This window comes from Gavia stellata, chromosome 7 (assembly GCF_030936135.1).
Source record: "Gavia stellata isolate bGavSte3 chromosome 7, bGavSte3.hap2, whole genome shotgun sequence".
Taxonomy (NCBI): domain Eukaryota; kingdom Metazoa; phylum Chordata; class Aves; order Gaviiformes; family Gaviidae; genus Gavia; species Gavia stellata.
The window spans coordinates 25524196-25548271 of record NC_082600.1 but is presented as its reverse complement, the minus strand read 5'-3'; the positions used below and the strand labels follow the sequence as shown (position 1 = coordinate 25548271).

The 24076-nt window shown below is 44.4% G+C and overlaps 1 protein-coding gene across 7 annotated transcripts in view; it reads left to right on the top strand.

The window, feature by feature from the left end:
* Positions 1–24076, top strand: part of ADCK1 (aarF domain containing kinase 1) — a 79547-nt gene continuing 55471 nt past the window's right edge. For all 7 annotated transcript variants that reach the window (XM_059819654.1, XM_059819653.1, XM_059819656.1 and 4 more), the window contains exons 1-2: positions 1–126; positions 4544–4627. In XM_059819654.1, the coding sequence (XP_059675637.1) occupies positions 1–126; positions 4544–4627 (210 nt within the window). The remainder of the gene's footprint in view (positions 127–4543; positions 4628–24076) is intronic.

The window sequence follows — 24076 nt, the reverse complement described above, 5'->3', positions numbered from 1 at the left end:
ATGGCACGAAGGGCCTTGAAACTTGCCTCGTTGGCAGCAGCCACTTCTGGCATCTATCTGTATGGTAACAAGTTCCTGGATCCCAATGATTTTGGAGTTGTTCGTGTGGGACGAGCCATTACTACAGTAAGTTTCATCCTCGTAATGTGCAGGAAGATTCCTAGGTGGGTAAGGGAATTGGAGTTCAGAAGAACTTGGGGTTTCCTGCATTCCCTCTCTTCATTTCCAGTTGGCGGCTGGCTCTGGGAGTCAGAAGCTCAATAGGGAGCTCTTCAGGTTGTTGACAACTGTGTCAGCAGAAAAGAGGAGAAAGCATAGAAGGAATAGAGGTGTCATTCGTATGTTTTGGAAGAAACAGAGATACTCAGCTGCAGAGAACTGTCTCTGCTTCCCTGGATAGGATGGGACCTTCAGAGCAAGGGCTTACTTTGGGCCCACATCTTCATCAGCCACCCTTCAAGGTCAGTCACCCGGGTACGGTATCCTGCTGCCTTTAACAGTGACCTAGTTCAAACTATCTTGTCTGCATATGCCATTTTTTTTGAACATTTTGTTTTAAGGATCGTGGTTGTTGTATTGATATGCTATGGTAGCCATTGCCCTGTGAGCCTTAGTATGAGAGATTTGGGGAGAGGAGGGCAGGTGTTTTGAGGATCGTTCTCAAAGCAAGCATAAAGTGAGGATGGGAGAGGATGTACTTCTGAGATTGGATTGGTTTCCAGATTCGTAAAATAAATGCTACATCTGCCTGGCATCACCGCTATTTGACCCTTGCATTGATCACCGCTCCAGAAAACCTGAGAATGGAGACTGCCAGCCAACCAGGTTGCTGCCTTCTCCTTGAGGATATTCACTGATGAATCCATGAGCAGCCAGGAACAAGGAGAGCAGAGACTCTGGAGGGGGTGTCAGTCTCCCTGTACCTCACTTGCATTCTACATCTGTCACTTCAGGCTACGATGTCCATCATTTACAGACCCCCAGTGGTAAGCAGCTGTCTGTCTGCATATTCTATGACTGTTAAGCACTTCATTAATGAGTTTTACAGGGAGTCAGCTCCTGAGGGCAGATGCAATAAGAAACAAGCTCTGTGGGTTGGCTCAGGTGCCATGCCGTTTATATGTGCAAGTTGCACCATGAACTATTGTGAAAAATGAGTGTTTATTTTGAAAGGGTGAGGGCAGAAATACAAACTGTAATCTTTCCTTCTTAGCTAATAGGTGCTAAATAAGTGCTAAGCTTCGTGCTCTGTCCCTGACCGTAAGGCAGTGCTGCCTGGTGGCAGGGAGCAGCTCTTTTCCTTCTACTGCACAGGAAACTGAGGCATGGAGAGGGAACACAGCTTAGTGGCTGGAGAGGAATCTGCTATCCAGGCTGTTTGGGGTCTCCAGTCTGCCCTTGAGTTCTGCCTGTGTGACCAATGTTTCTCAATCTTAAAGCCAGTGTTTTTAGTGGCTATCTTCTGTTTAAGACAAGAGTAAGTGAGAACTGTGCAGTGATGAAGCTGTGCAGTTGGTCCGTGTTTTGAGCGACGGTGAGAGATTACTTTCCTGATTAATAGGAAGTAGGGGAAAGGAGATTTTCTTTGCTTTAGATGTTGGCAAATCTAAAGACATGCTTGACTTTCACATCCTCTGCCTTCAGGGAAGTCACAAGTCATGGGCTGTAAAGCACTTCACTGGCCCTGCTCTTAAATGCATTAGAGGGTTCTGCACCCATAGCTGCAAGCAGTGACTCCCAAAAACATGCTGCCAGTGTTCTGTGTTTTGTAGGTAATGGCAGCATGTGTTTATATCTGTGTGTCTGTATACGTTTCAAACACAAATTTTCTATCTCTTTGAGTTCTCTGTTCCCTCTGCTATATAGAACTGCATATGGTTCGGTTGCTCCTTTAGTGCTGCACCAGTGACCTCTGCCTTCCTAGCTGGGACCAGGGTCTGCTTCTTGTTGGAAAGCCAGAGGTCAGCTCTCATCTGAGCACTGGCATCCCAGACTGCTCATTCCTTAGCCATAGACTGGGTGAAGCCAATAGAGCAATTAGACGTGTTCATTTCTAAGAAGCTCAGTTTCTTGGGCTTGCTCTTCTTGTAAATGAAAGCTGAGACTCTGTAGCAAACAAGCGACTTTTTGGATATTGGTGTCATTACGTGGACCCAAAGCATCTGTCCTTCAATCTAGCCCTGCCCAGGCTTCTTATCTGGATGCTTGATTCAATCATTGGACCCTAGCCAGGCAAAAGCAGGCTGTAATTAAGAGGCTGTAATCCTTAAGAACTAAGTTCAGCAGCAGCAGACACGAAAATTTAAGACAAGTTATGGTGTAATGAACAAAAAAAAAACCAAAAGAAAAGCCTGGAGAGAAGAACACATGGAGATCAAGAAACCCGACCTAGAACTATAGGACTCTGGACAGATTTAATCCTGAGTTTGATTAGAAAGATTTGAGTCTGCTTGTATTTTAAGCATACTGGTTCAGTAGTCCTTTGCAGACTTTCCTAAGAAACTGGATGAAGGGCACTAGCAGAAAATTTCTTCTTGAGCCTCAGTTTAGGGAACTGGTTCTTGCTTATGTGTGGATAGACACATCCATTCAGATGGAACATTGTGCCATGACCTGGTGAGATCTGAGGATAGTTTAGGCCTGGTGGAAGAGTGTAAGGTGTTGAGAATTCAGTAACACAAAGTGGAAGCCCAAGTCTTTGGGACATTTAACACTGGACTGGATACAAGATCAGTTAAAGAAGTAATCTGGCATTTGTAAGGGGAGGGACTGGTTGATCTTGTAGGTCTTTTTATGTCTCTGAGATTCAGCCTCACACTGTAACATGAATGACAGCACTAGTCTTGGTTGAGAATGAAGTCAGTGGCCTGAACAGCATCATGTTTCAGACTGTTTCTATGTTCTGGTAAAGTTAGAAACCTGGCAGAGCAGTTGTTCATTTGCCGTATTTCTTTGAGGGTATCCCAGTTGTTTTGGGTATGTGGAAGTAATGTTCCGTGCAGTAGCTGGAATACATCTCAGACACTAGCAGGGATTTGGCAGTGTCAGAGTTGCTTATCAGGATCATCATAGTACTAATTTAGTGTTTAAGATTACAATGTAATTAGCAATCGTTTAATTAATTCCCCCTTCCTCTGTAATACAGGCCAATCTGTTAGCTGCTTCTTTTCAAGTTGGAGGTGATAATTACCCTCGTGGACTAGAGATAAAATAAGAACCAACTCAAGCCTTCATGCAAGGCTGATTTGAACCTCCTCCACTTCAAAGTTGTTCTTTGAGGTTGGGAGGATGCTTTGAAAATTTTTCTTCTGAATGTGACTCTGTGTAGCTGTGGAGCTTCTGAGTTCACCAGGGGCAAGAGAGCCTGAAAAGCTCAATTTCCAATCTGGAAAACAGGAAATGTGAGAAACCTAACCTCCAGAAGGAAGGAGCGTGTCCATCTGTAACTGATTCCCAGGCTGATCCCCTCTTTGATGCAAGTCTGAGCTTTTGACTGTTTCCCTATTGTCAGTTCCAGCAACTTTCTCTCAAACCGTGTTTGATCCTCTTGCCTTCCTTGCTTTCATGTTACATCGACTGTGCTTTATACCCTTACTAGGTGTGTTTGCAGTGAAAGGAGGGGGATAGTATCCTCTCCTAGAATGGGATGCTGCCCCGTCAGTAGGGAGGTTTGAGGAAACCTGATTTTAGATCTGAGTTATACAAAAGGTTCTTCATGGACAGGTTCATCTAGGTATACATTCCCTTCTCTCCTCCCAGGTAAACTTTATGAATGTGACTTGTATGTTTCTGTTCTGTTTGCTGACTGTGGAAAGAGAGGAACTTTAGTTGTAGGGTAAAATTGTGAAATACCCTAGATCCATTTTCAGAAATCATTAAGGCACTTAGGAATCCAATTCCATTGTCTGTGGCTATGTCTAGCTAATAAGCTTTAGCTGGATCCCCATATTGTTGTTTTGTAATTGGGTATCTGACCCTTTGGCCCTCTAGTCCTTTGTGCGGTTGGATAGCCCCAAAAGTACCACTGCTTGTGCTGATCGGTGAGCTTGTCTTCAGCCACTCTGCTGCCTGCTGAACCATCTGCCCAGACAGAGCTCACTGTGTACCAGTGTGGTTAGGCAGGTTGGAGGTGTGAAGATGAAGCATGGGATAACTGATGGGGCACAAACAGGGTCTTCATGGCCTCTATTACTAGCAGCAGACCTTATTGTGGAAGCTGACAGAGAATGGGAGTCCGCTGTGCAAGGTGCTGTACAGAGATTATGAAAATGCTTTGAGCTTCTTGAATGAAATATAGTAGAGGAGTGCCAAGCTATATGTCAATAATAGCTATATGTCACTGAGGTCCCTGCACTGCTTTCTATAAATGTTCATTGCGATTTAAGTCTTTTCATTTAATTTCTTATGAGTCTGTTACCATACACTCCACTGTGGAGCCAAAACTTTGGAACCTGAGCTGCATACATTCTCCCTAACAGAAGGGTGGTTGTTGTGATCTAAGATAACTGCAGAGCTTGCTCAACATTTCTGGTTTCATTTGCAGACGGCAGTTATCACCTATGACTACCTCACCTCCCTTCGGAGTGTCCCATACGGATCGGAGGAGTATGACTTCCTCAAATCACAGGTAGGTGATAGCAATGGACTGTGTTCCTTGGAAACTGTAAGGCACGGGTGTGTTGCCAAAGCCATTGCTGTATGGTAAACCATCAAGCTGTCAGCTTAATAATTAAATATGCCTTCTACCAAATTGGTAACAGCAGAGGCAAACTGTGCTGCATATGACATAAGATTCTTGCAGGACCTGCACCACCCAATGGAGAAGATCCCTCATCAAGAGTAGCCTCATGCAACCAGTGCTCACTTATGTCCATTAGAGATTCAGGTTCTCAGTGTATGGGATAAGATGCGTTTGGGCTTGGTCACCGATTCTCTGCTGCCCAGACTGGTTGTGTGGAGGTCAGCTGCTGGGAGGGGACTGGCAGTGGTTTCTTAACCTGCTTATTGGTTGGTAATGGCCATAACATGAAAGCTGATGGATATAAGTAAAAGGAGTGTGTTGGAGGGGAAATAATAGGCATGAATCAGGCTTGCAGATCTCTGAAGATATCAGAATCGGGCAAAGAAAAGTACATGTCATTGCAAAACGTATTGTTGTGTTTGGATATAACTAACATGAATAGAAAAAGTGAGAAGTAAGATAAGCACCCCTATTGCTCCTCTCAGTCCTGTGCTGTGCACCTTTCATTCCAGCCTACAGCCCTGCAATACCTTGAGCTGTGAGTGACACTGAGTTTTAGTTGAGTGCACGTGGTATATGTACGAGGGTCTCTCTGCTATTCCAGCTCAGGGCCTCTTTGGAGTGAGAAATATAGCTTGTGCTGAATTAGGCCAGTCTGCATAGTATGTTTGAAGTAAGGTCTTTTAACCTCATTTTTTTCTTAGTGCATGTAGGATTTAGGCTGCTGGTATGGTTGTGATGCATGGGGTGGTGCTCCCCAAGGACTTCCAGTCTGGGGGGACTCTAACGCTGGAAACAGCAGTGGGCCAGGTAGAAATCTGTGGCACTGGACTCCAGCATGCTTTAGTATTCCTCTGGCAGAAAATCCACATCATCATCAGTATGGTCTTAAGAGTATTTGGGATAGTTTCCAGAGAGGCTTCCTTGGGCTTGTTCTTATCCTCTCCTGTCTAAAGATGCTAAGCTGTTCTGCTGTAGCTCCTCATCCCAGGTGAGTGGCACTGATGCCCTGGCATAATCTGGAGACAGATGTGTTGGAGTCTGGAGTTTCACTTTCCATCTGCCCATGTCTCTGCCACATGCATTTGAAACTTGATTTGCCCAAGGGCTGCTTGTAGCTTTCTTGAGCAACACTCAAGTTATGGAGTTATCAGTGCTGTGGACGGCTTGTCATTTGGCAGCAGTTTGCATCAGCCCTTGCAAATTCCTGACCTTTGCTGTGTCTCTCCATGGCTTCATTAACCTCTGTCACGCAGGTTTTGATGGTTTGTCAATTCATGCCCCAGACAGCCAGAAACGGCCCTGTTTGCTGGTGCTGCACAGAGCTATGCTCTCCCGGCTTGGCAGCCAAGACTAGCTGAGTCAGCCTCTGCACATGGCAGCACCAGTGGCAAGCGCAGCATGTCAGCATGACACAAGATGACTCTGTGGTGTGGCCAGCACTAGCCTTTGGCTGCATGAAGAGGAATGAGCTGGGAGATAGAGAGGAGGAAGTAGGTGCAGGCATAGCATGAGTTAGCAAAACTCATTGGCTTGTGGAGGCCTGTCCTGCAGTTGGCAGGTGTTATGGATGGATGGCCACCATTAAGCCTGACAGTGACAGCCCTCATGGGTTCCTCAGCAACTTCCCTGTAGTGCTTGTGCTGGCAACGCATCACCTTGGCAGGGGAAAATTTTTTTTGGCCTGGGCAATTGCACACCAAACCGTTTATCTCAGTGCAGGTCTAAGTGGATGGCAACCAAGTCTTTACCGTCTTGCAGCTCTTTCAACACTGGGGGAGCTGATTTTGTTGGTCTTGGACTAGCTCAGAATGACTTTTAGGAAGTTTCTTCATCGGAGTTGGTACTAAAGGTTAACCATTGGATGGGTCCAAGAGGATATGAGTGCCCCTCCCAAGTAAGTGTTGTGTGTGAAGGATACTTATCCTGATGTTGCTTCTACTTCTACTGCCTCAGCCCTGGATAGATCTCTGGTGCTCTCAGCCATTCATTGTACTCTCTTGGCTTTCTGTCCTTCGAGTGAGGCCAGCTTAACCTCCTCTTCATATGCTGAGAGTTTGGAATTTTCTTTTAAGCATGTGTATGAATTGGTTACTGATTTCCACCCTCACTTTTGGTGCTGTGCTTAGAACAGAGATTCTGTGAGGCAAGGATTTAGTGGCCCTGGGACTGTAGATAGTGCCAGCAGGTCTGGGTGCAGCTGCTGTGACTCTGTCTTTGGTGAGGGCTTGCAGCTGGGAGTAGAAAATTACTTTTTCCGTGCATCTCCTCCTGGTACTCAACATACTGGTGGGTGCTACTCCAGTGTAAATGACAATGCTTAACTCGTTCTCCACAGTTTCCCAGTCAGCCATTAAACTGGAGCCTCTAAATTACCTGTGGCCTCAGATGAGAGATGGGAAGCCTCAGTGGCAGCACCAGTCCCTGAGCCTGTTGGGGCCAAACAGGGACATAGTCTTTAGGAAACAATTAAATGTAAAGCAGATTAATAAGGAAATGGGTTCCCCAGGGGCTTTTAGCCAGGTTCCCACTTAGCTCCAAGGAATTCTCTTCAATCTTACTCTGTTTTTCTGTCTCTCATGGGCTGCTTTTGATGCTAATGCTCTCAGCCACTCAGTTCTCAGCACCTTTTTATGGCCAGCAGATTGGGGGTGTATTTACTACTCTTCCATGAGGCAGGAAGCAGTAGCTGTAAATTCACTGTGTGTCCCATCCCTGGGGTTGGTTTGCCTCTCTCCAGTTCTCCTGTCAGCCAGGAGATACAAGAATCCGCCTTCCTGATGACACTCACAGCCCTTCCTCAGCAGCAGTCAAGAGAAAAGATGTCACATCTTTTCCATTCCTGTCCTTGCCAGGAGCAGGGATAAACCTGCTTAAGCAGTCAGTCTTTTTGTCCATCCCAGTGGTTGTATCATCTCACCACTGGTGGCTGGACCACATAGGTAACTTGGATCTTTTTCCTGAGTTAAGAATCCTTTCCTGGTGTGTCTGCCCTTTTCCTGCATATGATGATAATGCTAGTGTACTGATGTCAAGGCCAGTGGTAGCCATGGTTAGCCCCAAGATATTGGATGTCTGTAGGTCTAGTGTCAGGAGCATTAGGGGAGATACCAGCTTTCTTCACTTCATGTCTATTTCATTAAATGATTCTGGCCACCCTTGCACATGTAAGCTTGGGCATTTCTTCCCGTTTCTGCCCCTGCTTGTACTGGGTCAGAGGAGGAAGGAGGGCAGCCTGGTCAGTGCCATTTCCTTACCTATTGCTTTCTCAACAAACCATTTTATTCTGTAGAGGGCCGCATTTCTCTGACATTCTTCTGCCTCCTTGAGTGTTTGCCTCCTTGAGTGTTTGTCTCAAGTCAGCCTACCCTGTGACATTGCCAGTGTGCCTCTCATTGTAGCACCTGGATGTGTTCGTTGACACTTTCTGTATTGCTGGCAGTAATTTCTGTTGATACTCCTGTCAGTCAGGAGGTATCTCACAACATGCAGTTTGTTTAAGGGCTGGCATCAATGGGCTTCCAAGTTGTTGTCAGTGTAGTAAGAGGATTGCAGTGGGTTGGTCATCTTGCAGATTTCGGCACTAGTGGCCACAGTTGAAAATCTTGAGCAGAGCATTTTTTTGTTGTTCTGCTATGTAAGACAAAAGATTACTGCTGTGAATATGGATACAGGTACTTTTTTTAACGGAGAGGAGATAGCAAGGAGAGAAATGATCTGTGGTCAGGGTTTCTTGGGAGACTGTGGGAATCCATTCTTGAATTAACTTTTCTGGCTACAGAATTGCTGTGTCAGGGAAACGCCATTTGGGGAGGTTAATTAACTTTCCTCCTTTTGAGAGCAGAATGAGGATGTTCTCATTCAAACTCCTGGTTATTGGGCTGTGAGTATCTGGGCACATATTTGGAAGGTGTAACCTTGTGCCATCATTATACAGAATACTATTTCTTGCTCCTTGGAGGCTATTCCTGGCATTTGTTGTGTTTGCTTCTTATGGTGGGATAGGTGTTTTCAAAACGAGCTGTGTCTCATAGTGAAGTTGCCTGACTGAAGGATCCTGGAAAGAAAATGAGTGGGTGTATGTGTGCATGTGTTTTTAAAATAAACCTACAGTTTCTGGATAGTTCAGACCAACGAAATAGCCTGTGTCTTTGGACTTCCCTCTTGATTCAGTAACAGTGTGCCTTACGTAATAGGTAGTGATGTCCTAAAATAGTTTCTTTATGATGGAGGTGGACTGCATCTGCAGAGAGAAATCCCCAGGAGCTCAATGGCATTCCTTCAAAAAGGCAACTGTGAATGGAGACTGTGGGCTGTTGTACACCACAGCCAGGGCATGCGGTGGTGGCTCTCTTTGCCTGCGCTTCAATCTGTGGTGAACTGGGACAAGAAGAAGCAAATGAGCTTCCCTAGGAGACACAGAATAGCTGTTAGGTGGCAGTGACTTTCTGTCATCAAGCTAAATGGGAACCAGTAATAGAGGTGAAGAGCTTCACAGTCCATCCACAGTCCCTGAGCTGATCATGTTAGGTTGCCCTATTATGTGCTCCCCAGGATAGCTCTTCATCTAAAAGGCATGGTCGACACTAATGCAGTCTAAAAAAGCTACTGGCAGGGCCAGCTGGTGGCTTGATGACTCTGCATTTGAGCACTGCTGTCTAGCAAACTTCCTGCCAACATGTAAAGCATGAAAGCTTTGCGCTGAAAATATATAACAAGCTGTAAAATAAATCTTATAATTATAAGACGCTTCCTTTTCCTCCTTCTGCTTTCTAGAGTGGTGTCAGCTGAACATTATGGCCATAGTATCTCTAGGTTTTAATTTTGTAGCATGAGGAAGATCCATTTTTTTGGGGATGTGTGCCTATAAAACAGGACATTCTTCAGTCCTCTGCAGTGATTTATTCAGAGAGATGGGCCATCTCACTGTGACATTTTTTGAGGAGGAAGGAGGAGAGAAGTGAGGGGAAAGAGGCAGTGCCTCATTTATTGCACTTTTCTTCCTGGCTGTGCACCCTTGTCCCTGAAGTGCTTTACTCCAAGAGCATGAGTTTGAGGTGTCAGGCACACTATTTGCCTGAGTGGTCCTGCATCTTTCTTGCACCTCCCCAGCAGGAGTGAAACTGTGTGCCTTGGGAGCATTTAGCCTTTTCTCCTCCAGGTGGGGCTATCCCTTTTCATTTGAATCCCGGAAGACCTCATTACTTTGCTTCCCTATGCTGCTGTAATAGCCAGAGGAATATCTGAAGAACATCTTGACCAGTACAGTGAGGAAACCATTAGGAAGCCCTTGAAGGATGTAGGCTGCAAGGAGCCTGCACCATGAGGAGCACTATAAAAAGAGCAAATGGAAAGTGAAGAAATAATCTTGTTTTATTTAGTGTTTGGACTACGCCTTGAGTCCCAATGTGAAATGAACACTCAGCAGTGCAAAGTCAAGAAATATGACAAGGATGGTATCTTCTTTGAAGAGCTCATGGTTGAGATTTATTTATTTGCCTAGATTTTCACCCTAGATGTGGGTGGTGCAAATAGATATGTACATAGGATTTCTCAGAGGGTTGAAGGACTGTGTAAAGAGGAAAGGAAACAAAAAGAAAGTGGGAATTGCTTAGGATGCCACTGTAACTTTAGGCTGGTCCCATTGACTTTGGATCAGGCCCTAAGTAGGGATGTTTTACTAATGAAGGACTGTGTAGCCTTGAACTACTGGCCAGTTTATATGACTTGGTTGTTGGAGGTTACCTGTAAAATCAATAGAGCTGACAGGTAGCCAGCACTTTACCTATTTTAGAAATAGGAAGACAGCTGGCTTGAGAATTTAAATAATCTTATCTGAGACTAGGAAAAATAGATACCTAAAACATTCATTTGAGGATAAGGACACATCAGTACTTGCAATGCCAAACTGGGCTTCTCAGATGTTGTTTTGTTTGTCCTTTGAGTCCTTAACAAGACTCATATTGTGGATTCTGTTCCCCTTTCTAAGGTTACTGTAGTCAGCTTGCAATGAAACACCAGCTTGAAGGACCCCAAATTAGGAGTACAGAGATGTAAAAACAGGAGTGAAAAGACTGGTGCAGCGTGCAGAGGATATTTCACATTTCAGGCCAGGCTGGAATTTCAGAGCAGGACTGAATACTGTAGATTTGCTCTGCTAAACCAGTGACCTTATCACATTCTCCCCAAAGTGTATCTGATAAAAGAATGTGCTGGAGGGTAGCACACGATTATCTAACCTGTCAAGCCAGTGTCTTAATTTAGTCTGTTAAGTCAGTGTTGAGGGAATTGCTGTGGTGGGTGGTGTCCTGCAAACACTTTTCTGGACTTCTTGGCAACATTGAAGATGTCTTAGTGGGTTCCAGGCAAACCCTTTTACCTATGTGGTGACCGTTCTGTTAGCATAGTTGAGGGAAAGGTGTCTGTGACGGAAACTATGCTGTCTTCCTCCATCCGGTGCCCGAGGGCCAGACAGGACTCTGCCAGGCTGAGGAAGCCCTGGGGACTAGGAAAAAAGGAAGCTATGTTTCTCTTGAGTTGGAACAGTAGCTGATTTAGTTGAGGAACAAAACAAAATGTAAACTTCAGTGCCAGGTTTGGAAGCTACTCCTTACTTTATTGACTAGGGTGTTAAGGTGCCCTGCCTAGAAATCTGCTCGTGTGAGCACGTCTGTGTTTTTGTACATACAGACAGGCACATCTGTCTGCCTGTAGACATGTGCCTGTGTGTTCAGCATGTGAGTGCTTCTGTTGAAATAGGCACTTCCAAGATAAAGGTTCAAAGATGGCTTTGGAGGGGTGAATCTAAGGTGGTAATCACGTTCACTGCTAGCCTAGTTAAGCCTACTTTTGGTCCCATAGCATTGATTTGGGTGGTGTGGTTTTATTTTTTTTTTTCTTTTTTTAACTTGAGAGTCCTGTCTCAATGGCTGCAAATTCTGCTGATGGTGCATCGTTCAGAGCAGCTTGCTGCTCCTTCCTCTGCAGCAGCATCATCTTGGCAGTTCTGACACCAGCAACAACTTGTTTTTGTCAGCGTACAGAGCTGATGTGACTTGGAAGGGGCCCACAGGGAGCAGATAAACATAGTGACAAGGATCATCTTTCTACAGCCTTCACTCTGTTCTTAGCTCCACTATAACAATGAGACTGCATGTGCGCCTGCACATACACACACATGCACAATGCTTTATGAAATGCCTCCTGCCAAGCCTGGATCCATTTACTGTCTTGCCAGCTTTGCTGAATTTAGAGGTAAATTCACTGAAAAGGTCACTAACAGAATTGATTTTCAAAAAAACTCCAGCTCCTAAAATGTCTTTACTGCCCCTGCAGTCTCTGTTTGAAAGTGTACTTGTTTTGAGTTGCCTGTGAACTCTGTAACTGTGGAGCCTGTTTGTTATTGCAGCGTTGCTCTGAACACAAGTTGATTTTTGCAGGATTGCTGTGGGGCAACAGGCTTTGCACTCCTATTTGTTTATCGCAGGACCATTGTGTGAAGAGAAGTAAGGAAGATACACTTTCCTCCCTTGGGCCTTTTCCTTTGTGTTCACGGTCAGGCTGCACAGCTGGGCATTTCCAGAGCCCAGCAGGAGCTGTTTCATCTCTGGAGTGCTCTGGTATCGCCTGTTCTGTCTCTTCTCTTCCCCTCCAGGACAGCTTTCCTGCTTCTATTTCTTGCAGTAAGCTGAGGTTTTGCTGTGGCAGTCTGAATTGGGAATTATTCACTGCCAATATACAGAGTGGTGATCCTTGACTGGGGAGCATTGTTATAATGAAATGATGGCTCCTGAGCGATGGGGAGTGAGAAACAGCAAGGCTTTTAACTGGAACCGTGCTTTCCTCACTCTGAGCTGGTGCTTGTACTGGGCTATGTGCTTGAAGACAAGAGCTGTCTGCAACCTGATGCATGTGAACAGCTCCCAAGAGATATACCAGCTCCTGCCTCCCTGACTGGCAGGGTTAGATCAACTGCAACTTTCCTCAACCTCCACTGGCTCCAGAGGCCACAGGCTAGGGACTGAGTCGGTACTAGGAGTGAGGATGATGTTTGATTCTTTTAAACCTATGTTTTGATTTTAGGGTAGCAAGTGCTTGGTAATGTGGTTCAGGACTGAGCAAAATGCAGGCAGAAGCAGCGTCATGCATGCACCTCTTCTGGTATATCCCCATCTGAATGCATGCAGCTTCACTTGCTAGCTCTGCACAGCTGACCTCTCTGTTCACTTGCACTGCCATCCTGTACCAGGCCTGAATCAGCTTCCGTCTCTCCTGATTCTCCTGCAGCCTGCCCCAGCTCTGCCCTTACTTCTCCCGCTGATGCCTCAGCCATGGCTGCCACCTCCCTGGCTTCTGTCGTGCTGCTGTCAGATTGGATACAGACTTCCCCTGCCAGGTCTCACATTCATTAGCAACTCATGTGGCAAAGATTCTTGGTTTTCTGAGAAAACTGAGATGCAGGTGCTGGGTAGATTCATCGCCAGCTCCGGGCAGGACAGCTCTCCCAGGCTGTGGCTTTGCACACCTGTGTCAATGTCAGCCGAGCCAGCAGGTTTCCCCATCCCAGTCTCTTTCTGGAGTAGGATTCCCAGCACTGGCAGAGCTTGGTCGTCACCTGGAGAGACGATCTCCACATTGTGCGTGCCTTAGCTTCGTTCCTGGAAATCTCACTTTAGAAACAGATGTCGGGTTCTGTAACATGCTGAAATCCAATGAGCTCACAGCCCAAGGTATTCTTCCATTTACAAACAGCCTAGAAACCCATTATATTTCATATTAGTATTGAAAGACTAATGCAGGCATGTGGTTTTTATTTGAAGGATACTATATTTAAATAAAGCAACAGCAAAGAAGTCAAGCTGTGCCTTTTGGCAAAATCTTTGAAATGGTGGGACATATGTGTAGCTAATGAAGAAAGGTTCCTTTAAATATTTTTAAAAAGTGTTCACTGCTTATAATTGTTGGATGTATGTGTAGTAAAATAAAGAAGCAATGTATAGATAAGACCACTTCCCCACACAACCCCCATCGCAGTGGCAGATGCCCCTCCTTCCACCTGCATTGCTCAATAAATTTCATCTCAAGAGGGGAAATGAATTCTCAATTGCAACATGCCTAGTAATTAACCGCACTGTAATTCTGATGTGCAGTGCTGTCACCCGCCATCGGGTGGGAGTGGAAAAGGCACTGCATTTTGTTGATGGTTGAACATTTGTTTTCCTCATCATTTTGACACCAGAGGTAATTGCCATTCCTGAAATATTCTCTCGCTACCATTACAAAGCAACTGTTAGGGACAAATTAATTATGAAGAATCTCGTTATGACAGATTAATAGGCCAACAGAGGAGATTTCTTTTTCTTCTTTCAGACAACTGAATAGTAAAATCTAACAGCTCCTGTATAACTGCTAGAAACACGTGCTTCTCTGTAAGCCAACATATATTTTGTTGGAGATGGGGGATTTGCAAAACTAGGACTAGAGTATAGAGTGGGTTTCCAAGCTTGCTTTTACTGAGCTTTTGGTTTCCCAATATCACGTGCAAAAATGAGCTTGAGTCTGGGCATTGCCATGTGGAGGGGAGGTCTTCATGGTTGGTATTGAACCAATGTCTTTTGTCTGGGTCATGGTTGAGCAGCATCATGAAGGCTTGGAAGTGAAGAATGCTGGACTTGCGGATTTGATGGATTTTAGGACAAGACATAAAGTCATTATCTGGACTGCTTTATGGCCACTAAGGGTTCCCTGTTTCAGGGAGGTCAGATCTGATGTGCTGGTTGAGTTCCAAGTGGCCAATGATATTCTGCCTGCCTTTGTTCCCCTGGAAGTTGCAGACTAGCCGCCCCAAATTATTCTTGAGGGGTGCTCTCTGGGGACTGTTGTGATGTGGCCCATAGATCGCTGCCTTCCTGTAGTGGAGGTGATTGAGGCACCCTGTCTCCCTGTGACTGAAGCATTCTGTCAAAGCTCAGGGGAGGAGGAGTTTGATTGCTCATGGCTGTGTTTAGAAATTCACCCAACTTACAGTGTAGTCAGGACAGCAGTTTATGTAGACTTGGTAATTGTGCTTTCAAAGAGGCAGTTAGATATGTATCTCATAGTTGACTGGCTACTATGGGATGCTAGTGAATCCCAGGTGCTGGTGAGCACACTGTTAAAAAGTAGTCTATTTTAGGCTCCAGAATAGGCATAATCTAGATTTAAATAAGCCTCCTGGAGGAGGCCTGTTCACATTCTCAGCTTTACCTTCTTTGAAATCTCACTCAAGTTGTCAGGCAGACGTTTAAACAGTTTATCACCTCCAGCCAAGTGCTTGTACATACAGAGCTCTCTGTCCCTGCCCAGGAAAGGAACACATCCTCTGTGGTAATCAATGCACAGCACCCTTTCATGCCATGATCTTCTTAATGAGAGAACAGTGAAGCACCACTCTTTTCCAGAGATGAAACCAAGACCATGTTTATCCCATTTTCCATCTTCCCCTGCTTGCAGATATCAACTCCCTGTTTCACTGTGACTTTATCCTTCTTCATGGGATTTCTGTATCTCTGTGTGGAGTATGTAAATGCTTTAATAAAATAATTATATGAGGCTGGAAGTCATAGATAGCATTACTTTTGGATTATTAGCATCTGATTTCTTTTCATTGCTTTGCTTCACACTCATCTTGTGTAGTGCTAATTATCTATGGTCCTTTTTGGCGTGCAAATTTTGTCTTTGGGACTATCCACAGTGATTGCATTTTGCCAGCAAGGGCTGATTCTTTGGAGGATCTTTGTCAATATTATTTGTCTGCCAGGTTTTGTACTGATTGCCTTTGTGATAGGCCTTTAGTCTTGAGTTTACTATTTACCTTCTAGTCAACATTAGAAATTGGCTGTGTTTGACTAGCGTGTTGATGGAGATTGTCTCTTGTCTATTATCTCCACTGCAGTGTTATCTTTGTTTTCTCTTGTCCAGTGTTAGCCTCTTATACCAGATTCTCCCCCTTTTGACAAAGAACCTTGACTTTTGCTCACATGAGATTCAAACTGAAGCCTCTGGATTCCTAGATGGCACTTTCTTTTTTAAATTGCTGTAAGCACTGTCCAGTTTGCAGGTTTTTCCACAAAGAAATTGTAACTGGGTAGTGATGGACCAGGCTTTCCTTACCCTGCCCCTTAGGATACTTGCACAGGTGATCTGTGGTAATCAGCTTCTCATATATCAAGAAAAAATGCACCCTAGATTTCCACCTGATAAAGTCCATTTTCTGCTATTTGTAGTTGCTTCTCTGGAAGGGTGGGTGATAAGGGTGGGGATGTTCCTCCACAGGCAACTGAGCAGGAATCTATTTTGTAATTTCCTAGGCTGAGCCACTCTTAAAGACTATTGACTGGTCACTTTGATCCTGGATGGGATAGGTAACCTGGAGGTGGAGGCTTTCCACTCCTTTTCTTCTTGGCTCAACTCCTCCATGCACTGATAATGTTTCCTGTTGCACACAATTGCTTGTAAATAAAATAATGGCTGACAGTGAGTCTGCAGGTGGAGGGAAACTCCATTTTCTTTAAATTAGAATGAGACAAGACATCCAACAGCTTTACTGACTATTTTACTCTAGGTTCTTATAATATGTTTGACATTTACAAATGCAGCATCCCTGCCTTGTGGATGCTCATTCATCACTTAGATGAGAGGGAAAACTCAACAACTGGCAATGGAAAGGGCAAAACATTGAATATGTAATTGTAGATAAAGACGATCTCAGTTTTATTCCCTTCACAACCTTGGTGAGCCACAGCCAAGTGCAGGAGAGACATGTACAATATTGTTCAATGTGATACCAGCTGCAGTAAAGGCAATCACCTCTGGTACTGCTGGGGGAAATTCCTTCTGCTTATTGTGGGAGAAAAAGTAATCTAGTCTGGATAAACAGTCTGAATAACCAACATGTGGCCTCACCTGGGCTCTCCTTTTGTTCATCTCAGTGTGGTGCCATTCAAATATTCTTATGTTTTACTTTCTAAAACTGCTATCTCATGCTATTTTTAAGTGGCACCCTCAAAGCCAATATAGGTTCTCTCTGTTGTTTGTGTTCCTAGCAGCTGTAAGGATTCAGTAGACCAAATGCTACCTTCACTGGCACCCACATAAGCCCATTTTTTCCAAATTTTGCTTCCATTGGCACCTGCACAAACCTATTGTTTTCAGTGAGAAAGCAAAGGAGTGGCTGCAAGGAAGGATCTGACCTTCTAATTGCAGCTTAACAAGTCTGTTGATTGTGCATGAATCAGAAGAGACACCAGCTCAGTCTCCCATAGTGGTGACATTGCTGGGATGCTAATGGACACCAGCTGCCTTTCTTGGTGTGGAGCTGTGTGGTGTTAACTGGATGTAAAAGCTGGAGTAATTTTTCTATATATATATTTCACAGAAGTCAGCAACTCTGATATCCGGAAGGGAACAGACCTACTGAGTAACAAGGGGACATTTCTTTGGGTGTTGTTTTTTTTTTTTCCCCCAGCATAGGCACTTTTTAAAGTAGAACTGTACTTTGCCATTGATGATGACTAACTGGCACTGCAGCCACTCTCTATCTGTTGGATGAAGTGCTATGACAGTCACTGCAGTTTTTTGGAATTGACAGCATAATCCCATGGTTGTTATCTTTCCTGACTTCCTCGTCAATCCAATTTAATCACTTCTAGGTATTTCATGTGTACTGTCTCTCTTCTTCAGGCATCCTGTTCCTATGGGAAGACGTCTGTACTTTAAAGGTCAGAGCTTCTCAGATAAAATAAGGGGAAAGGAGTCTGCCTCTGACAGTTTGGTAAGGGGATGTATTGAGATCTCTAGAGAGACTGCAGTGGAAACCCTTCTTTTTGGGTTCTGTGACCAAGCTAAATGCTGGTGCCCATTTGCATGGCTGTAACAGAGGGAGCCTGCTTGCTCTGCTCCCCTGGCCATTGGAGTGACCTACTAGGAGAGAAGTTGCATATGTGCAAGAGGGAGAAGCTGCTGTTGCACACTTTAATTGCCTGACGTTAACTCAGATAGGTCCTGGCTGGACATCAGCTGTGACGTGCAGCTGGTGGGGTGGGATTTGACTGTTGGGAAGAGAAAAATGTCAGCTCAGATTCTTTGGCATTGACAAAGTGGATGTGACGATTTCTCCCCTCCAGCGGCAACGGCTGCCTCTGTGCTTCCTTCTTCCCTGCACACCCACACTAGGAGATCAGACTGTGTGAAGCTACCCTTTTTTGACCCTCAGCTGCTGAACTAGATGAGACTTAACATTGAGCTTTCTCCATCTTTCTGTGCTTGGGCCATGCATCCCAATAAACCTCACCTTTCAGTGTGTCTTTCAGCGTATCTTCTGTCTGGCGGTGCTTCCTGTGGACTCCATGGCTTTTCCAGTTCCCATTTTATTGCAGGATCGGGTGTGGGAACTAAGGGAAGAGACTGTCAGATGTCCATCCTCATCTCTGCTGCTAGGATCCTTCACTTTGCTTTGAAGGCCAGGAATATTCAGCATTGAACAGATTCCCTTGATACTGATTTCATCTCATCTTCCACCTCTTCACTAACTCTAGCAACACCCGGTATCTTTCCTTTCCTTTTACAGTGTCTGACCTCTTGAGTAGTTGGAAAATATTACCAGGTCTGCCTTCTTGGCACCATCTGTTTTTTTTTATTATTGAGAACAAATCATGAAACTCTCTCTCATTTATACCCTACTGGTTCATTTTTGTTGCAGTAGCTCCTGATGTACATTTCCTTGTTTTGCTCTCTCTACCCTATTTGGGACTTCGGAGCTTTTTTTAAGCGAAGAGACCATCTCTACACCCTTCCCTGATGCAAAGCCTCCCTATGCATAGCCATACCTATGTGAGCTTCAGTGACAGCTAATTCCTACTGTGGCCTTGTTTGAGCTCTTCCTCCCACCCTCCCCATGGCCCAGGACCAGCCCTCACTTCCCATGTTACTGCCTTCCCAGGGTCTCCTTACATGGACTTAGTTGTCTGGGGCGTGTTCTCCCTTCAGGTCATTTTTACTGCACAATGTCATCTCTTGCTGTTCAGTCTATAGTCTACAGTTTCTGTAGGGTGTGTCAGTAGCTCCTGCTTAGGGAACACTCGAATGTAACACAGATCTCAGTTGATCTTGTTCCTGATAGCAACTGAAAACAGCAAATAAAACAGAGCTTAATAGGACTGATGGCTGGGAGACCCTCACCAAAGCTAAACACAAGGCCATATAAGATGGTGTCTTTACAGCCCTCACCTTGTTTTCACTGCCATCCCACATGGTCTGATCCAAGCTGAACTGAATTAATTTTGTTGGCAAGATTTTGAGAGATGCTGTATCAAATTTATTATCATTTCACCTGCCTCTGTAATAGGAGCTGCAGGCACTGTGATCAATGGATCGAGACACGTGCCTAATTTCACTGCGGCTTCTGTAAAAGTCTCTGTGCCTTCTGCAGCCGTGCTATTGAATTACTTCCTATCCTCCATGGGTGCTCTGTAACAAAGCACAGGACAGATCTCTTTATATACCAACCCTATCAGGGCAACAAGGCACTGAGGGCACTTTTGGGAGCCTGCTGACTTTGCAAGTATTACACGTCTGTGTATGCATAGGTCTGGTCCTTCCTTCTCATGCAAATCTGATCTTATCTTCATGTGTAAGTACCATTCACATAAGTGTACATGCTCCAAAAGAGAGCCTGTGTGAAGTACCTGTTGTGCAGTCACAGGTATTGCCTTCTGGAGAGGTGTCCCCTCAGGGTAAAACAGCTTCAAGAGCAGAACCTTGTTCACTGGAGGTGATGACTGTAGGTGTAAAGGACTCAGCTTGACTCTCAGATTCCCATATTCAGCACTTTGATCTGGAACTGTTAGTGGGAGAGCATAGGCAGGTAATGCCATAGCCATAGAAGTGCTATGTCCCAGTTATTTTAGCATGTTATTTTCCCCTTGTCTCTGACCATCCCTTCCCTGGGCTCCTTGTTCTCCCTGCTCAGGAGACTTAGACGGAATAGTGCATTATATCACAGAGGTGTCTAGAGGGGAAACAGCTGCTCCCTTCTGATTTTTCTCCTGAACTGCCCCACAGATAACTAATTGCAGCCCAGTTGCTTCTATTAGCTATTTACCTAAAATTGAGCTGGCTAATGAAAATGTTTCTAATTAATACGAGGCAGATTAAAACTCATTACAGCAAGGTCGTCAGTAATGAGAGATAATCAGAGCACAAATGACTGAGCTTGGAGGAAAATGAAGATGGAACACGAGCAGGCTATGGGCGCTGGTTGTGCATGCACCAGCCAGCAAGGGCAGGGTTCAGCAAGGTGACTGCTGGTGCTCCACACTGCAGTCGAGGAACACTGCTTCCACCTCTCAGAGCAGCTTGGAAAGTGACTGGCTGAAGAAATGCACCTCAGCCCAGTGTAAATGTTTCCTGAATCAAGTAGCATCTCAAACTAGGGGTTTGTTGCTAGACTACCCCTTAGTCACCTGTACAGATTGTTAGGAACCATGTTGTGAATCAGGGTATTAGCAGGAAAAGCATGGGAGTACATGTAGCGTAGGTGGGAGGTCCATGTCTGTGTGTGCTTGTGCGTGAAATTCAGAGGCCTGATGGCTTGGAGGGTGGTAGCTTGCACGTCTGTTCAGCGTGAAGTGGGCTGGCCTAGGTTTGGAAAAGTCCCTCCTGATTTCCAGGGAAGATTTGCACAGATCATGAAACGTGTTTGCTTTATTTTCAGCTGTCTTTAGCACTGGTGATACAAGGCCCCAGCACCAACACCAGATTTCAGCTGTCTGATGCAGGCTCACTGTATATATCCTTCCATTTATACAGAGTTCACTGGCCATCCTGCTAGTTGTGTGACTCCTTGTTCCCGTGTTTGTGAAACTGAGAAGCTAAGAAATTGTCTCTTTAATCTAGGGGATCGTTTCCGTCCTTTATCCTTTGGAAGCTATAAAACCCTCTTTCTCACTTCCTGGCTGTCCCACTGGCAACATACTGTTGTGCCAGCATTTCTGAAGGATTTTGTTATCTGCTAGGACTATTTTGAGCTATGGAAGTCAAAACTGAGAGTTAGGGGGATGCCTTTTTAACCAGGGTTTGCACCAAGGGGAACTAACTAAAAAGTATATGTCTGAAAAGGTAACAATGTACCTGCCTAAGTGGGAACATATGGAATACCCTACTCTCATATGGGCAGGCAGAGATCCATAGGTAACTCTTTAGGAATGTTAACTTGCACAAATGGTGAATTATTAGATAGTGGGGTACATTGAACCAGGAGTTATTCCAATTCCAAAGGCATGGATCTGTCCATGATCAGCAGTATGATCAGTTAGTTTTGGTATAAGGAAGGACTTGAATGGGAAATATCCAGCGTGCATAGGAATGAGATCTTGTAGGCAGGAAAGGTAGTACAAAAAGGAGGCAATAACAATTCCATTTGGAGTTGTGTGTCTCCTTGCAGTACCCCTGCTGTCAGTCAGTTTGATTACCAGGCTGACAGTGTTACTGAAGGCTATAGTAGTTTATATTAACTGTATGCTTATTCAGATTTGTTGAAAGAGGAGGTAATAGCCCCTTGGACACAACTACACTGTCATTGCAATGGGTTGTAGGTTTTCTATTGCTGTTTTTAAAGCACCCAAGTACCCTATTCACTTCACCAGTAGCTGTATCCTCCCTAAACATCTTCACAGATCTTTTGGCCTGGCACGTGATTTCAGTTTCTCACTGTGTTAAATTGAGGTTGACATCCTTTCATTCCTCTATGGTTTGTGCTGTCCTGTGTCATCTAAAGCTGTTCCGTAGTTTTACCAGTTATGTGCATATAGTTCTGTCATTATCAGGAGTGGAAGAGGAAAGGACTGTGGGCAGATTCCTTTCCTATCTTTTCTGACATGTCTTTTCTCCCTCCCTGACTTACTGTGTTTTGGGGATACCCATTACAGAGGTGTGATGACATCCTCTCTTCCCTCTGTATGGAGTCCAAGGGACAGCCTGGTTCTTGCAGTCCAGTCTCCTGCAACTGCAGGCATCCCTGGAAGAGCTGTCTTGTCCAGGACGGCTGACAACATATATCCCTGGGACGGTCCCACACACTGTGTGCCACAAGATACTTCCCAGCATCCCAAAGGCTTAATATGAAAGACCATAAGCAGCAATTCTGCTGTGCTGTGGGAAGAAAGCAAGACTCCATCACCAATGTCCCAAGTCCTTGCAATGGCAAGTAATTTAGTAAATACAGAAGATCCTTGGGAGAAGGTTGAACCCCAGGAGAAGGGGTGACTCATTTAACTGGAAAGTGGGAGCTGGATACACCAAATAGATTATTTAAAGATTTTAATGATGCTGGGAGCATCAGTGTACCCTGTTTGCATTCTGTCTCTCACTGTGGCAAATCGATAGGGTAATTTTTGTCTTGATGCCTTGAGCAAGAGTGTTTAAAGCCCTTTAGACATTTTATTACATATAATGTTCTTATGAGTCCGTAGAATGGGGGATAGCGATCCTGAGTTTTGTAAAGAGCTTTGTAAAAGCACTTTTAGAGATGAAAAGCTCCATACAAAATCAGGTATGCTTGCTTTATCATAAATGTCTAAAGCCTTTCTGAATTCCATTAAGCTCTTGGCTTCTCTATACTCTGACAGTGAGTGCCACTGGTTAATGCCGTACTGTGCAAAATGGGATGTAAAAAAAAACTTAAAAAAGGTTGTTGCTTTGTGGAATGCCCTATTATTTGCTGTTTTGTAAGAGCTGGAAATAGGAATGGGAGATTTCCTTTTTATTATTTCATATAACTCCTCTCTTATGTATCAACTCTCTTTAATCTAAACAGTCCCCTAACATTTCAGATCTCTTTTTTTATAGACTCTTTTCAAGTCCATGATAATTTTCAAGTCCATGATAATTTTTCTCTGTCCTCTTCTTCTTCCTCTGTACCTCTTTTTGTGATGCGATGTCCAGAATCCAAGGTGAGGTTGTGCTTTCAATTTATACAATGGCATTTTGATATTTTTAATGTTTTTTCTCTCTTCCTTTCTTAAAACAGTCAAACAGTTTGTTTAGGTTTTCCTGAACCACACTGTGCATTGAGCAGGTGCCTTCACTGAGCCCTCCACAACAATGTGATGCAAATGTTGGGTGGTTACAGTTAATTTAGAGCCCATCAGTGTGTGTGGGCAGGGTAAATTGCACCTTCCAATATGTGTAACCTTGCAGCCATCTATGCAGAGGGTGATCTGCCAGTCTATTGATTGTTCACCTGTCTTTGGTAGGGACTTGGCAGGGCTTATTTTTCTGTAGTGGTCAACAATGTCTGTTGCATCTCATGGAATTTTTGTCACTGCACCGTTCTCTCCTTTGCCAGATCACTAGCAGGGAAATAAAATGTTGGTCTAAGAATGGGTGTAATGAGACACTGTGCTGTTTGTTTTTGACAGTGATGCGGGCCAACCCATTTATAGTATAGATCCCCTTCTGACTTGTGGGTGCTACCTGTACCTGTTTCCCTTTTCACCACATTTCTCAGTGTTTCCAGTGCTAGTTCAGCCTCACTGGAAGTAACAATGTTGCAGGTGCTAATGTAGACAGGACTTCCGCAGTATCACATCGTCTAAAAGAATTCAGAGCAGGTTGAAATGAAGCTGTGGGAAAAATATCACTAAATGTTGCAGCCTTGTCATAACTAGAGAGTACCCCACTGCTGCTGTCTGTAGTGCTGGGCTTGGTGTTGCAAAGAGGGAATTTTGAGTCAGGAATGGGGTAAAATGAGCAAGTGATGTAGAGGAGCATTCTTGCATCTTCTCCAATAATTACTCAGTTTTCTTTTCACTCTTTGTGAGGGAATTTATTGAAAGGCTCTTGAAAGTCCCAATAAATATCTCCTTTTTCTCTTCTATTGACCATTGCATTAACATGCTCAGAATATTTTAGTGGACTGGTGAAGAATGATTTTTTTTCCTCTCAAAATCCCTGTTGGCTTTTTTCAGTCGTATCACATTTAGCTAGATGATTTTTAGTACTCTCTATAATTATTGTCTCAACTAATTTAGTTGATACAGAGAAAAAGCTTGCAGGACTACAATTTCCCAGATTACTCTGGATTTTTCTTAAATACAGGGCAACATTTGTTTGCCTTCAGCCCTCTGGAAGCTAATGGTTTTAATGTGCAATCCCCTTTTTATTATGATTATTAGCATCTCAGCTACTTTTGAATTAATCTGTAATTTTTATATGATTGAAGTTTTCAAGGTATTTTCTGGAGACATCTTTCTTGAAATATTGTCCTGGAGAGTGTATCTCCATTGTAAGAAGTGACGG